The 14,598-nt window shown below is 42.5% G+C and overlaps 2 protein-coding genes across 2 annotated transcripts in view; one reads left to right on the top strand and one right to left on the bottom strand.

The window, feature by feature from the left end:
* The window catches only part of LOC140232902 (heterogeneous nuclear ribonucleoprotein C-like 1), a 281,840-nt gene that overhangs the window by 211,180 nt on the left and 56,062 nt on the right, over window positions 1-14,598 (top strand). The window lies entirely within an intron of this gene.
* Window positions 6,286-7,276, bottom strand: LOC140232799 (uncharacterized). Its single transcript, XM_072312915.1, has 2 exons — window positions 6,550-7,276; window positions 6,286-6,383 (listed from the first exon to the last, which is right to left on the bottom strand). The coding sequence occupies exons 1-2, from the start codon at window positions 7,274-7,276 to the stop codon at window positions 6,286-6,288; spliced, it is 825 nt and encodes a 274-aa protein (XP_072169016.1).

Raw genomic sequence — 14,598 nt, 5'->3', positions numbered from 1 at the left:
GACAAAGAGTCTGGTGGTTCACAAGGTGTGTGTATATAATCTTTGGGTAATTAAACCAGGGACAAAGAAGGGTTGTTACGAGGGTGATTAAATGACTCCTTGATGTAAACATCAAACAAGGGTAATTAACGACAGGAAATTAATAGTAAATAATCTTGGTGTTATATTCTGAGGTGAGTATACAAAAGCAAGGGAATTTAAGTTGAGTTGTTAATGAACAGGAAGTTATCCCCAAAATATCCTAAATATACATTACATCCCCTTTTGTTAGGAAACAAGGCTCGGGGGGGGGGGGTTAAAATATTACAAACAAATCAGAACAAAGAGAGGCTTCTGGAATTTCCAGAATCTGAATGTTGGAAAACAAAATGATAGATATTATAAATAAAAACAAATGAATGGTAGGTAGTGGAACTCAAATCATTACTGTCCCACTATCACTTTCACACATTCACTCTCACACATTTAAATGACATAATGATGATCTATTTACAATGAGATACAGTGAATAAAGTAACCAAAACTAATGCAATATTCTTCAACATAATTATCCTAAAATGGTCAATTTCTTCAACCATAATAATAACAACTGAGCAATGACTATAATCTATAACTTCAATATGCTCAATTATCAAACCAGCACAAAATATGCATGAATAGGAATTCATGATTAAAAGAGCAAATCAGGAAATATCAGCGAAAATTAATATATCAAATCATAATCAAGAATTTGAGTCATTCTCGCAGACGCTAATTTCCAAGCATCTAATTGAGTATCAGCGGAGAGGTAACGAGTGCGCTCGAGGTATGAGAGCTATCTGTGCGGCCTATAGGAATTATCACTTCAGTGAAGGATGTACACAGAAGAATATGACTCTCAAACCTCACTCGATAAGAAAGTAAATTTCTCCAAATTGATAACAATAGAAGTAAGCGAAAGAACAGACACTTTCAAGTCTGTTTATTAAAATGAGTTTAAACTCAAATTTCTCCAATCAGTGTCAAGACAATTAATTTGATACAATAATATAACATGCAATTACACAGCCTTGAAAAAGGATTCCAAAGCTTATATTCTCATTATTTTGGCAATGAGATTGATAATGTGAAAGTTACGTATATCTTCAGCAACAAATACAACAAATCATAAAATGACAAAGAAATATATCATATACAGCTTTAGACTTATAAAGCTTATCAAGAAAATCATGTGTATAATCGTATATCTTCAGCAACAAATACAACAAATCATAAAATGACAAAGAAATATATCATATACAGCTTTAGACTTATAAAGCTTATCAAGAAAATCATGTGTATAATCGTTTCATATATTTCTTTGGTGTTCCCGTGACAGGAATGATTCTATCAATCAGAATTTGTCTTATCAAGTTACTTGTGTCTGTATACAGTCCTATGTTCCACCAAAATCTAACCTCTTTTGGGTTATTACTGTCAGTCGGAGTCCTAATGAAAGAAGTCAGTACTTGTAATTGCCCGTTCTTAAATCGTCCTCGGTGTAGGGTCATGTCATTGTCAGAAGGCGCAGTTGTTAGAAGGTCAAATTGTCGTTCAAGGTCAGTTTGTCGTAGGGGGGTTGGGGCGGCTATTCCGTTGTTAGGGGTGATGGATGTCACATAGTCAGATGTTTGGATTGGGTCTGTCGTCTGAAAGCACATGATGTGATCAGCAGTGCATTTAGGAGGGGTGTGGTCATGCTCATCAATAAAATTTACTGATGGTTTGTCAGAGGTTTCACCGTCTCCAGGGGTCACTGTCTTTCCAAGTGCCTCTTTCAGTCGCTGGAGGTGGGTGATGGGTTTCCTCTCATCCGATGCTTTCATGAAACAGGGTTTCAACCTGTTGTAGTTGAAGATATCTCGCAGAATTTCACCTTTGAGAGTGGAGAGAATGAAGTGGGTTCTATCGAGCACTTCATGCACAACTAAAGGTCCGACCCAAGCAGCTGCAATCTTTCTCGAGTTTGCAGTGAGGGAGGAAGAAGTTGGCTTGTACAAATAGACTAGCTGTCCTACTGAATAGATAGGAGTTTGCCGTAGTTTATTTGTAATGGCGACATTCTGCTTGTCTTGAGTTCTCCTTTGAAGCGAAAGCATCGTGTGAGAGATCTGGTCAAATTTCCGTTTGAGATGGGAAACATATTCGTCATAAGTCTGGGTCAGACCAGACATTGGGTTGAAGGTCAAGTTAGTCATGGTTGGGGGGTCTCGTCCAAATACAAGTTGGTAAGGGCAGTGGTCACCTAGATGAGGGGAAGAGAATGAGTTGTAGGCATAGCAAGTAGTGGGAATAAACCGAACCCAATCTGTTCCAAATTGGTTTAAGTTCACCTTGAGGAAGTCAGAGAGTGTTCGAATGTGGCGTTCAACTTGTAAGCTGCCGTGGTTTGCAACACTAATCACTTTCCTATCAATGTTCAGGGCGGTACACAGTGTAGTCAGTAGTTTGCCTGTGAGAGCGGCTGCTGCGTCAGTCACAAGGCAGGAAGGGGGTCCGAAAATGCAGATAACCTTTTGTATCAATGCCTCACAAATTGTTTCGGCATCGAGAGTGCGAAGTGGGGCACAAATAACAAAGCGGGTTATCTCGTCACAAATGACCATCAAATGTCTAAAACCAGTTGCCGAGGTAGGCATGGTCTTAAAGTCAAGGCTTATTCTGTCAAAGGGTCGATAGGAGTCAGGTACATGAGTGTGAAATGGGCGTAACTTGTCTGGTTTGCCACGGAACTGTTGGCATCTCAGGCAAGCTTTGACATAGTTTTGTACCCTGTCAAACATCTGTGGCATATAGTAATTACGTCGTATTGTCAAGTAAGTGCGCATTGTTCCTTGGTGGTTGCTAAGTAGGTTGTCATGGTATTGTGAAATGATAACATCAGTCAGTGATTCTGGTACAGCAAGTTGTAGTTTAAAGTCGTCAGTCTTGTCAAAGAAAAGGCGGAATAATATACCATCACATAGGATGTATTGCTCAGCTTTCAGCTGAATTGTTTTCGCTGCCTTTTTGTCACTAGGTAATATGTCATGGGCTAGAAAGTCATAGATCGGCTTGAAAACTGGAGATGTCTCTTGTTCTGTCTTAAGTCTTCGTATGTCAATTGGCAGGTTGTAGTCACGGATGATTTTTCTCTTTATCAAGTCTAGTACTTTGTCTATGTCATGTTGTTTGGGTATATGTGGAGCAACAATCTGCCCAACATTTGAGATCAGTGGCTTAGGGGCTGTAAACAAGTCTGGGGGCACACCCCTGTATGTTTGTGTACACGGTGACTCATTTTGTTTGTCCACCAGTCTAGGTTCTGTTTCCTTCGGAGCTTTAGGTGTTGGTTTCTGTGTGTTGGGTCTGTTATGGTCATGTTGGGCAAAGTGTGTCGTAGTTGGGGGCAGGTCATGGGGTGTGTCTAATGCTGATCTCTGATTGGCCGGTTCATGCGAATGTGGGGTATTGTTATTGGGTGCAGGTGTGATGACTGGTTCAGGGGGTGGGGCGGTGTCAGTATCAATATTGTTGTGGTTGTTAGTTTTGGGTCTGTCAGGATAAAGATTGGGAACAGAAATACCCATCTTTTTAGCAAAGGCGCGTGTCACTGGACGCTCGGCAGGTTGTATAGGATTAAGATGATCTAGGTCATGATTATCAACTAAACTAAATGAAATGGGCACTACATGATCTATTTCGGCATGTTTGTCGCTTGGTATGCGAGACAGAAAATCTGCTAAGACAAGTTCGGTACCCTTCTTGTATGCAATCTTAAAGGAGTACTCTGATAATTTCAAGATTAGTTTCTGAAGGCGGGTGGTGGATGGTTCATCTTTGGACTTTAATATCTGAACAATTGAGCTGTGATCAACAAATGCATTGAATTCACAACCACGCAACAAGTGTTTGAAAGCAGTTATGTTTATCAAAAGGCCAAACAATTCTAGTTCTGTTACACTATACCTCTGGCAAGCGTCAGGGAGAACTTTAGAGTAATAGCCTATAACTCTTTCATGTCCGTTGATGATTTGAGTCAAGTAAGATCCAGTCGCAGTAAGTGATGTGTCACTGTAAAGTGTGAATCGTCCGGTATTCGTAGGCATGTGTAGTATAGGGGGTTTGGTCATGAGGTCTTTGATTTTGTTAAAGGCGCGTTCATGTTCGTCAGTCCATTTGAATTTCTTACTCTTTCGGGTAAGCTGGTGTAGTGGCTTCAAAATAGACTGTATGTTGGGGAAGAATCCTGCAACATAATTGACAGCACCAATTAACCGTCTAACTTGTCTGGGTGTCTTGGGTCGAGTCATGTTGTGTATAGAGGCGCATCTATTGTTCAGTGGTCGAAAACAAGCCTCACCGTCTGAGTTAATAGTTATCCTATGTCCCATGTAGTCTACGTCATTGGTGAAGAGTTTACATTTCTTAGGAGAGATTTTAAGTCCATTGTCAGAGAGGGCCTGTAATACTTTGGTCATGTGGAGTTTGTGGGATGTCTTGTCAGGGCTAAATAGGATTATGTCATCATGGTGAGCAATGCAGAAATTGCGGGAGTTGGGAATGGTGCCTAGAATGTTGTCGATTTTTGCTTGGAATAGTCCGGGTGAAATGTTAAGTCCTTGGGCAAGTCGTTTATAGTAATAGTGCTTTCCTCCATGATAGGAGGCAATGCCGGTATACTGTTGTGCTTGTTTAGAGAGAGGAATGCAGTGAAAGGCAGATTTGAGGTCGATGACACTCATTACTTTAGTCTTAGCATGTCCGATGCGTTTAAGGGTTTCAGTCAGTAGGGGAAAGGGATGGTTGATACGTCTAATTCTAGAGTTCAGGTAACGAAAGTCGGTCACTACTCGTTTTTCAGTCTTGTCTTTCTTGGCAATGAGTAACACAGGCGAGGTGTATGCCTGATGTCCAACCTCAAGTATACCAAGTTTCACGAGTTTGGTCAGTTCCTTTTCGATTTGTCGTTTGTCAGGTTCAGTAGCAAAGTATGGTCGAATGAAAAATGGTTCGTCATTGGTCAAGTGTATGTCTACTTCAAAGTTTGGGCAACTAGATAGCTCACCATAGAGGGAGAATGCGGGTCTGTTGTCTTTAAGGATCTGTATCAACTCATTTTTTTCAGAGGGAGAAAGCACACTATCCTTTAAGTCAATATGGGCTCTAATGATTTGGTCTTCAGTCATGTTAGCAATGGGGTCATTGGGATCAAGGTGGGGGTATTTGTCAAGGTTTGCTTGCCTAGTGGGGTTGTCAAGGTTACTGTCTGCGGTGTCAAGCTGAGTGGAGTAAAGTGCATGTGTGTTGTCAGTCAAGGTCATAGTTATGTTATCTACTGGGAGGGGCTCAGTCACACGTACGGGGTTAGTAGTGTCGAGAAAGGCAATCACCCTACCCTTAGAGAAATGTAGAGGTCTGTCAGTAGTATTAGTCACAATGATTTGAGTCGCACCTTTTGTTAGTTTTACCACCATTGTTGATGGGCAGTGCCTACTGAGGTAGTCATTGGAAGTCAGTATGACGTCCGAGTTACGTAAGTGGGCAGGTGTATGTCCCTGTAGTGTCATGAGTCTGGACTGAAATGGTTCGATTTTCACCTTTGATGTAGGGGAAAATGGTATCCTACGCCGTTTGATTTTGAACCTATGGTCCCTGAAAGTCAAAGTCCCGTCTACGTCCGAAAGTGTGTTATTGCCTAATATCAAATCAACACCAACAAGGTTTTCAACGACTAGAGCAGAAATTTCGAATTTGTAACCTTGAATTGTGACTCTGAATTTAATCGCGGTTTGCGCTTCAAGGAACTGCCCGTTCCCTAGTTTAAATCGAGTAGGAGTCACGCTCTGCCTCTTTAGGTTGGAAAGGTGTGGAGTTGATTTAACATAGCGGTCAGAAATCAATGTCTTGGTAGCACCACTGTCAAAAAGAATGAAAATGTGCTTACCACTGTCAATTCGTCCCTTTACAAAGTTATTACTAGTCAGTTGCAGGTCTACGTCCTCTGTCCCTAAGTATGTCGATTTGAGTTTTTGTCCGTCCCTAGGCCTGGGGTGTTCATTTTGGGAGGTGGAATAGAGAGCGCTTCTATTTTCCTCCCTTAATGAAAACCCTGGGGATGTGTGTCGAAGTACTGTCCTGTGTATTGTAGATGTTGTTGTTGTTGTTGTTGTTGTTGTTGTTGTTGTTGTTGTTGTCGATGATGATGTCGGTTATAGTCATTGTATTGTTGTCTGTGGGGTGGGGGTGGTCCGTAATATTGGGGTCGTCTGTCGCGTTCAATGTCTCTCAACCTATGCCGACAATCCCTCCAAAAATGGCCAGGAATGTGACAATAGTCACACTTGCCAGCGAATCGAGGTCGAGACCGTTGGTCGCGTCCTCGGCTTTGTGACCGATAACGATCACGAGAAGGAGAGCGCCGTCCAGGATGTCTGTCTCTACTATCATGTCGTCTGTCTCTACTTACACTACGTCTGTAGTCAGAATGATGTCGGTCCCTACTTAAACTACGTTCATGTCTGTTGTGGTCATCCCTATGTCGAGTCCTACTAGCGCTGCGGCTGGTACTGCGGTCAGAGTCATTGTGTTGGGAATGTCGATTTCGTCTTCGTCCTCGGGAGTCTTTCTGTTCGGTTTTAAATCTAAGGGAGGAAATTTCCTCACTTAGGAGGTCGACATCGTCTTGGGTTGCGAATGTCACCTCTTTTGTCGGGGTAGTGTCAGTCCTAAGATCTATGAAAAGCTGCGCTTTCGCGGCTATCTCGTCAGGGGTGGTCGTTGATGTCGGCGATGCCATAAGAATGGCGGCGCGACAGTCGGGGGTCAGTGCAGCAAGTAAACGGTCCTTTATTTGCTTCTCCCCATAGTCTATGTAGGAGGCAGTCTGTCTGAGTCGTTGGAGAAAAGTTTCGACACTCTCTCCATCAGTCATAGTCATGGTGTTAAAGTCAGTAACCCTAGCAAAAGTCGATTTGGCGGGGCTAAATCGCCTAGTGAAAGCCGTCTTTAGGTCGTCATAAGTAGTGAAAGTCAATTTGTCTATCCAGAGTCTGGCCTGTCCCTCTAAAGTCCGCTTGAAAGTCTTAAGTATAGTCGTCAAGTTGCCAGCATTGTCCGAGTCAATGTCATGGGCGTCTAAATAGTCTTCAAAGGTCAAAATATGGGCAGTACAGTCATTGTAATCTAGTCGGCTGCCAGAAAATTTAGTCGGTAAAAAGTCGGTCTGTCGGAGGGTCCTACTGGTGGTCATGGTGGTATTGGTACTGTGATTGGTCATGGTGTAATATTGAGTAACACAAAGCCTATCTAATCAAATATCAAAGTCAAAGATCAGTAATAACAGTCAAACAAATGCGAGTATGAAAAATTCATAAGGAAACACATGAGGATTAAATACAAATAACCAGTCAAAATAAAATAATGCAAACTCAGTAAGCACTAATCAAAATCAACATACTCTCAAATATCTCTCACACTGGGACAGTAATAACAATCAAAGTTCCACTTACCCAATGTGAAAGGATGCAACCAATTCTCCAGTTCCCAAAATGATTGCATAGTATAGTATTCCAAAAACAAGAAAATAATCACAATAAGCAATCAAACTATCAGTCCTCCAAGTTAAGAGTCAATTATCCTTGAAAATGTTATTAGTGTTTCCACTGTAAGTGTCTGGTCCTGAATCCATCTGGTGGTCCTATCGTTGTCGAAATGTGTCAGTCATTATTCAGCAAAGCGTCCATCTTTGAAGAATTTTCCCTGGAGCTGCATCCGCGTCAACACCAGTCATGGGTCCTCTTAGTACGTCCCTCAGGTCGTGGTCGTCGTAGTCCTCATTGCGTCGTCATCCAAGTCGGTCGTCAATCAGTCGTCATTTGCAAAGGCCATGTCACCACAAAATTCGTTGTCTAAATAATTGTTGAAGTCCATCGCCTGATTCGTAAGCACTGCAGTTTCGAAGTCGACGAAAAATCTGTTACAGTCACATTTCAACAATTTTCAGGTTGCATGCTCCCACGGTCCTATTAATGCTCGGCCTGCATGGTCTGGTGAAAGTCTCCTTCCAAAAGCGATGTCGAGTTGTAATGATGAGGTATTCCGATATAGGATCGATATAAGGTTCTCCACCATGTAATGTAACGGGTGGTGTTACATTTGGAATGTTATTATGAAGCAGAAATGAAGGAGCTCAGGTACAGTTTTGGTACGTTTCACCGATGCAAAGTGTTTATTCACAATCGTTCAGAAATATCACGATGAAGTTTAATGACAAGTTAAATGACGAGTACGTACATCAGAGTAAAATATAGAAGTACCAAGATGCAGGAGAGAGAGAGAGCAATATCAAGTAGAGGTTGACTCTCTGATGTCGAAATCATTACCCCTCTTGGGGGCTTGGAAAGAACACCAAACTTGGAAATGTTCAATGGGTGATGGGTGAGAATTTTGGTAAGACAACCAATCAAAAAGGGATAACTAAAAAGAGTGACCAAAGGGGTTGTCCTAAGGGGTGATGTTTGACCAATTAAAGGAGGGGGATTCTTTTGTGGAGGAGGAAGTATTAGAAGATAAGGGGCAGACAAAGAGTCTGGTGGTTCACAAGGTGTGTGTATATAATCTTTGGGTAATTAAACCAGGGACAAAGAAGGGTTGTTACGAGGGTGATTAAATGACTCCTTGATGTAAACATCAAACAAGGGTAATTAACGACAGGAAATTAATAGTAAATAATCTTGGTGTTATATTCTGAGGTGAGTATACAAAAGCAAGGGAATTTAAGTTGAGTTGTTAATGAACAGGAAGTTATCCCCAAAATATCCTAAATATACATTACACTCATATGGAAAACTTGCGCGCATTTGCTCCGGAACGAGAGCACCGGTGCTTATAACACGTGAAAAGACGCGTCATACCCCCCTCCTTTGGGACAAAAATAGCTCTGCACAAAAAACATGGCTATGAATTCAAAACCCTCGCACTCCAAATGAAACTAGAATGTACCCTCTTTCTACTCCGTGTATTTCCCCCAAAAATAGGTTTGGGGAAATTAGGGCACTTTTCCTCTGAAATTCTGCTTCAAATCACCAAATCTTGAGTTTGTCTATGGCGGAGTACCCAAAATAAGCCATAATTTTCGGACATGCCCATATAAATCACAGGCTGTACCACGGAAGCTTGGTGGAATTGTTTACCCTCGCACTTCAAAATGAAGTAGAATGTTTGGGCTCTTCAGTGATGTATAACTTGCTTTGATTGGTCAGAGAGAAATTAGGGCACTTTTCTTGTCAAATCAAAGAATGTTTTACAAAACTGCTTGTGACTTTGCTAAAGCGTGCGAGCTCTTGTGCTGTCCATTGTACACAATTCCCCTAATGCTTACGGAAACGGACGAGTGTGCGTAAACAAACGATTGTGTTTGTGCTGTGAAACGAAGGCGGGAGAGTTCAAGTTATTCACAATTTTCGCTGGATATCATGCCTTTTGAATCGTCTTTCGTCCACATTATAACAGATTAGTCTTTATTAATATTCTGACAATCCGGCAGAGTGTATCACCACTTCTTTCAGAGCTAAATATTGCCAAATTCAAGGATCATCATGCGTATTTTGCTCGGCAGAGATGACTTGAGGTTGCAACAAGCCGTGCTTGAACAGACCATGGTTCAGTCCCATTAAATCAACAGGGGTGTGTGAACCCATTATGTAGATACTGTACGCGTTGGTGTGTGTGCTCGTGAATGATCAACTTGTGTGGTGAAATGGAAATGTCGTTCTTTTTACATTATTCGTAATGCAAACATGTTCAACTATTAAACTAGTCCGAAAAAACAAATGGTAGTACAGATCTGCTATTGTCTTGAAAGACGTATTCTGTCCCTCCAATAAGCACACGCACGGTTCTCCCGATTCCCGTACAATGGACGAGTCCGCTCTTTCCCATATTATGCTCGAGTGCACTCGGCAGTTGGCTCTCGGCGACTACGTGCACTCTGGTCTGTCAACCCTAAATGCGCGAAATCGTGCGAAAGTTTTCCATATGGAAGTAAACTAGAGCACGCACTTTAATGCGCGCTTGCAAACCTCAAATACGCGCAGCTTGAACTCCCAAGTTCATTGACCCTGCTATATACCTGCCAAAATATCAAAATATTCCTTCATAAATTCCCTGAAAATTCTCGGATCACTACCAAAGTTTAATCATCTGTTACTTGTGCCATTCGCAACCTTTCCTGTAAGTTTCGTCCAAACTATTTCCAAACTACTTTTTGAGTAATAATTTTGCACGCGGACAAACAAACAAATTAACAAACCAACGGTAATGAAAACAATACGTTATAACCTCCTCCCTTGGCGGAGGTAATGAAGGGGAAGATGTGGGGCGATGCGATGTTGTGGAGGAATATCCTACATTATTATATTCCACATACTAAGAATCTTGCTGTAGGATTGGTCAAGAGCTGATGACGTGATTAAGCGTAGTTTTGCCCATCACATCACCCGAGAAGAAAAGTTTGTTACACTCTATGTTGATCGTCCCTTATGTTTCGCTGATCTCTTCAGTCCAAACAGTCCTAACGTGAGATATTAAACTTACAATTTTGAGTACGCGCGAAATAAAAGTGAGTTGCACTGTGGTCTATCATTTGACCTGGGTCAAGACATTGGGCCGGATGCATAAACGCGAGCAATTGCTTGTGCTAGCCTTTTACTCGAATCCGTATGCATAAAAACAAGCAATTGCTTGCGAGCAGAAGCTCTTGCTAGCAATTGCTTGCTGTCCGCAAGCAATTGCTTAGAGACCAAGCATTTGCTTAAAAACGTATGCATAAAACATACCTTTTGCTAGTTCTTGCTAGCAATTGCTTACGATTTTCCAAGCTCTGTAAAATGAGCTTGAGCTTTTGCTTATCTGGGACGTTCCCTTTTAAGTATCATTTTCATATTCATGGAAGAAAGACAACAATTGTGAAGGAGTGGTATAAATCTACAAGAAATTACTCTTAAGTAGAGTAAGAAATTTTTCATTTCAACATCTGGAATGTCCAGTGGTTAGCACGCAAAATTTGATGAAAAACAGGTAGGATGTCTCACTTCGGTGGAGAGCAAGGAGACGTCTCTCCACGTGCGATCTGGCAGATGCGGGCTATTGTAAGCAGTGGTGGGAATCAGCCAGTAATACGAGTGTGTGTATAGTTGTGTGTGTGTGCGTCTGTGTGTGCATTTATGAGTGTCATTTCATAGCTCTTCTGCTATGTCAGGAAATGTTTCCGCACACACATGCCCTTTCAAATGCATGCTGCCACACTCGCCTTTGTTCTTGTGTTCGCACAGGCGTGACGCTATTGTTCGAACCCTAAGCAATTGCTTGCTGAATGCAAGCAAAAGGTATGTGCACAAGCAAGAGAATATGCATATGTATTTAAGCAATTGCTTGAGCTACACCTTTTACTAGACGAGCTTGTGCTTTTGCTTGAAGCAATTGCTTACAAGCAATTGCTTGTTCGATGTATGCATTCGGCCCAGTGATAGACCACATGTGCAACGCACTTTTATTTCGGTGCCACGCGCGCGGGGCGCGGAGCAAATTCGTTGTTTTGTCATCTAGACGTGCATGCATCTAAAGTAAACTACGTAGCCTACAGCCCTTATGAGGATACCTTAAAGCCCAAACAAAGTTCTGGTATGCCTGCAAAAGTTGTCAAATTTTGCTCCAAAATGTGAACGTATGCCTAGGAAATGTGCGGAATAACGCTGTAATAACAAGATATTCGATGGGTAAGGACGAAAATGGGATATTAACCAAAAACATTCAGTCTCGGAACTTACCCGAACGGGGTCAGGCTAGACTCGGACTCGGGAATAACTCGGCCTCGCTTTGCTTGACGGCGGGATGAGTTGTACTGCTACTGGTTTTCCCTCTGGATTGTACAGTATGGTAGGGGTCCAACCCACCGACCGGGTCCATAACGACCGACCGCGCATTATAATGGCATTGCGCGTACAGAAAGAAAATGTACGCATGGGACTACGCGCAACGGTGTTCGATTCTTCACTGGGCTACGCTACCGAGTAAAATGTGGCGAAAACAACTAAGTATTCCCTCTAAATTACCGAAATTTAGCAAAATCGAATAAGGTTTATCGTGTAACTACATATAACTAGGCCTACCTTTGCTGACTCGTTGTTAGATGTAGAGTATCCTTCCGAAATAAATTTGACGATTTTGACCGCAAAATTGTCACCGCCGCTTGTACGATCGTGCACACACGTTACACATACACATGACATATTAGTAAACATTTTGTCGCCCGCTACGACCGTACGAGTTGATGCAGAAACGAGAAATGAATGTGAAAAAACAAACCGACTCATCTAATTTATTTCAATTACGATGAAAAGTTTCCTAATGAAAATCAAGTCAAATTCATCAAACAGTCCTTCAAAAGTAATATCGAAGGATTCAAAATATATTCAAATATTATTGGGGAAAAATATTACGACTAGAAAAAAACAGCAGCTTGTCGAAAAAACGCGTTTAAGTACGCTTTATACGTATTGTCAATAGAGGGCGGGGTGGTCGGTCGATATGGGCCCTGCAACTGAGTGCGGAAAAAATGACACCCCACGCGTTCAAAGCCGCCATCTAGAGCGCGTACCTCAGATCGCATTTTCAGTGCGCGCTTGTGAATCCGGAGTATTTTCTCCACACGTGAGTAAAATTTCAGGCAAATTGTGAGATTTTTCACGTTTCTATTGATAGAAAAACGTTAGGTGTCCGATATTATGAACACCCAACCATACTATGCACACGGGAGCGGCCTGTATAAACTACATTGTAGCGTTCTGGCTACTCGCAGTAATGGTCCGAGTTGTTACAACACTCGCATCAAAAACCTCTTTGGCGCGCATGCAAAATTAGTGTGCGCCTCTCAAGCACCTCTAAAAACAATCAAAGACAATTGATGAACAACAACAAAAACTTCAAAGACCGCGCGTCTCAGCAACTGAGGTGATGTGCGTATTATAAAGCGTCTTTGCTAGTAGGCTTGAGGACCGCGCGCTGTCCATTTGTTTTGTACAGGATTAGCACGCACTTTCCTGTCTGCTCAGTAAGGCCTCGTTTGGCCTGTGCCCGTAGTATTATAGAGTAGGCTACTGATGAACATGGCGATCACGAACTGTGTGTAAATTGTCTGAAATAGGGTCGAATTTTCCTTGAGACCGAGTTAGTCTGGAGCCTTCTGGAATAAAAGTCGGTTTACCGACTTTTATTATTTTTCTCAATATACTCCAAAACGACTCATCATTCCGGCAAACCGCGTCAGCCAGGTAAGTTTCTTTGTAGACTCTTTCGATATATTGCAAGCAAATATGAAATGGTGCCAGACGGGTTCTCAAGCCCTTACCAGAACTTAGTTTTCACTTTAAAGGGGCATAGTCCCGGTAGTATAGATGGCGCTGTTGATGATAACTGCCGATCACCGTTAGCATCTTCCTATAGGAAGATTACCGAAGTTGAGCTGTCATCAAGAGTAAAGTGCGTAGGTGTTGCTAAGTAACGTTGCCTTTGTTGTCTTCTTTGCGCATCGCGCAGTCTGTAGTAATGCCAGGGTGCGTGCATATGTGCTTGTTATTATGACATCACAAAAGAAGTTTGCTTAAGCTGTCATCCTCCTCAGCCGAATCATGAACCGAACTGTGATCGGACCACTGACTACAGTGAATCGGACTTCTTCGGACTCGGGAAAGTGGGCCAAAGCGTAAGCGCCAAAGAGAAGTCGATAGCGTAGGTCTCTATAGGATTCTTGCGCCGTGCGCCCGCGTACACATTTGACTAAAACACCGGGACCATGCACCTTTAAAGGGACATAGTCCACAGAACTATATAGGTAGAATGATCAAGTTGGGTCTGAAAGCATAGCCAGCGCACGCGATCTCCGCCATTTTGGTTAGTCTTTTGTTACGTCACGGCTAGCGTGCGCAGAACAGGGTTTGCAGAGTTGCAGCATATAGCGCAGGCCTACGCTGACTTTTTTCTTCTTCTTTTTTACCTCCCCCTGTTCATCGCAAGCCGTGACGTAACAAAAGACTAATCAAAATGGCGGCATGAAATGTGCGCGCAACTGGCTATAAAGCTACGCGTGGGTTGTGAATGGGCTTGATCAATCTACCTATTTATATCTGTGACATAGTCCCGGTAGTGTAGAGGGCGCTGTTGATGATACTGCCGATCACCGTTAGCATTGATACGAAGATTACCGAAGTTGAGCTGTCATCAAGAGTAAAGTGCGTAGCTGTTGCTAAGTAACGTTGCCTTTGTTGTCTTCTCTGCGCATCACGCAGTCTGTAGTAATGCCAGGGTGCGTGCATATGTGCTTGTTATTATGACATCACAAAAGAAGTTTGCTAAAGCTGTCATCCCCATCAGCCGAATCATGAGCCGAACTAGCTGTGCTTGGACCACTGACTACAGTGGATCGGACTTCTTCGGACTCGGGGAAGTGGGCCAAAAGCGTAAGCGCTAAAGAGGAGTTGATAGCGTAGGTCTCTATAGGAAACTTGCGCCGTGCGCCCGCGTACGCTTTTGACTAAAACACCG

Source organism: Diadema setosum, chromosome 9 (assembly GCF_964275005.1).
Source record: "Diadema setosum chromosome 9, eeDiaSeto1, whole genome shotgun sequence".
Taxonomy (NCBI): Eukaryota; Metazoa; Echinodermata; class Echinoidea; order Diadematoida; family Diadematidae; genus Diadema; species Diadema setosum.
This window is presented reverse-complemented; position numbering and strand designations above follow the sequence as displayed.

Excerpts from the sequence above, each read along its gene's own strand:
- LOC140232799 (XM_072312915.1), bottom strand. The coding sequence starts at position 7,276 with ATGACCAATCACAGTACCAATACCACCATGACCACCAGTAGGACCCTC. Across the intron at positions 6,384-6,549 it reads CAGTACCAGCCGCAGCGCTA|CCGAGGACGCGACCAACGGT; the intron begins GTAGGACTCGAC and ends TCGGTCACAAAG.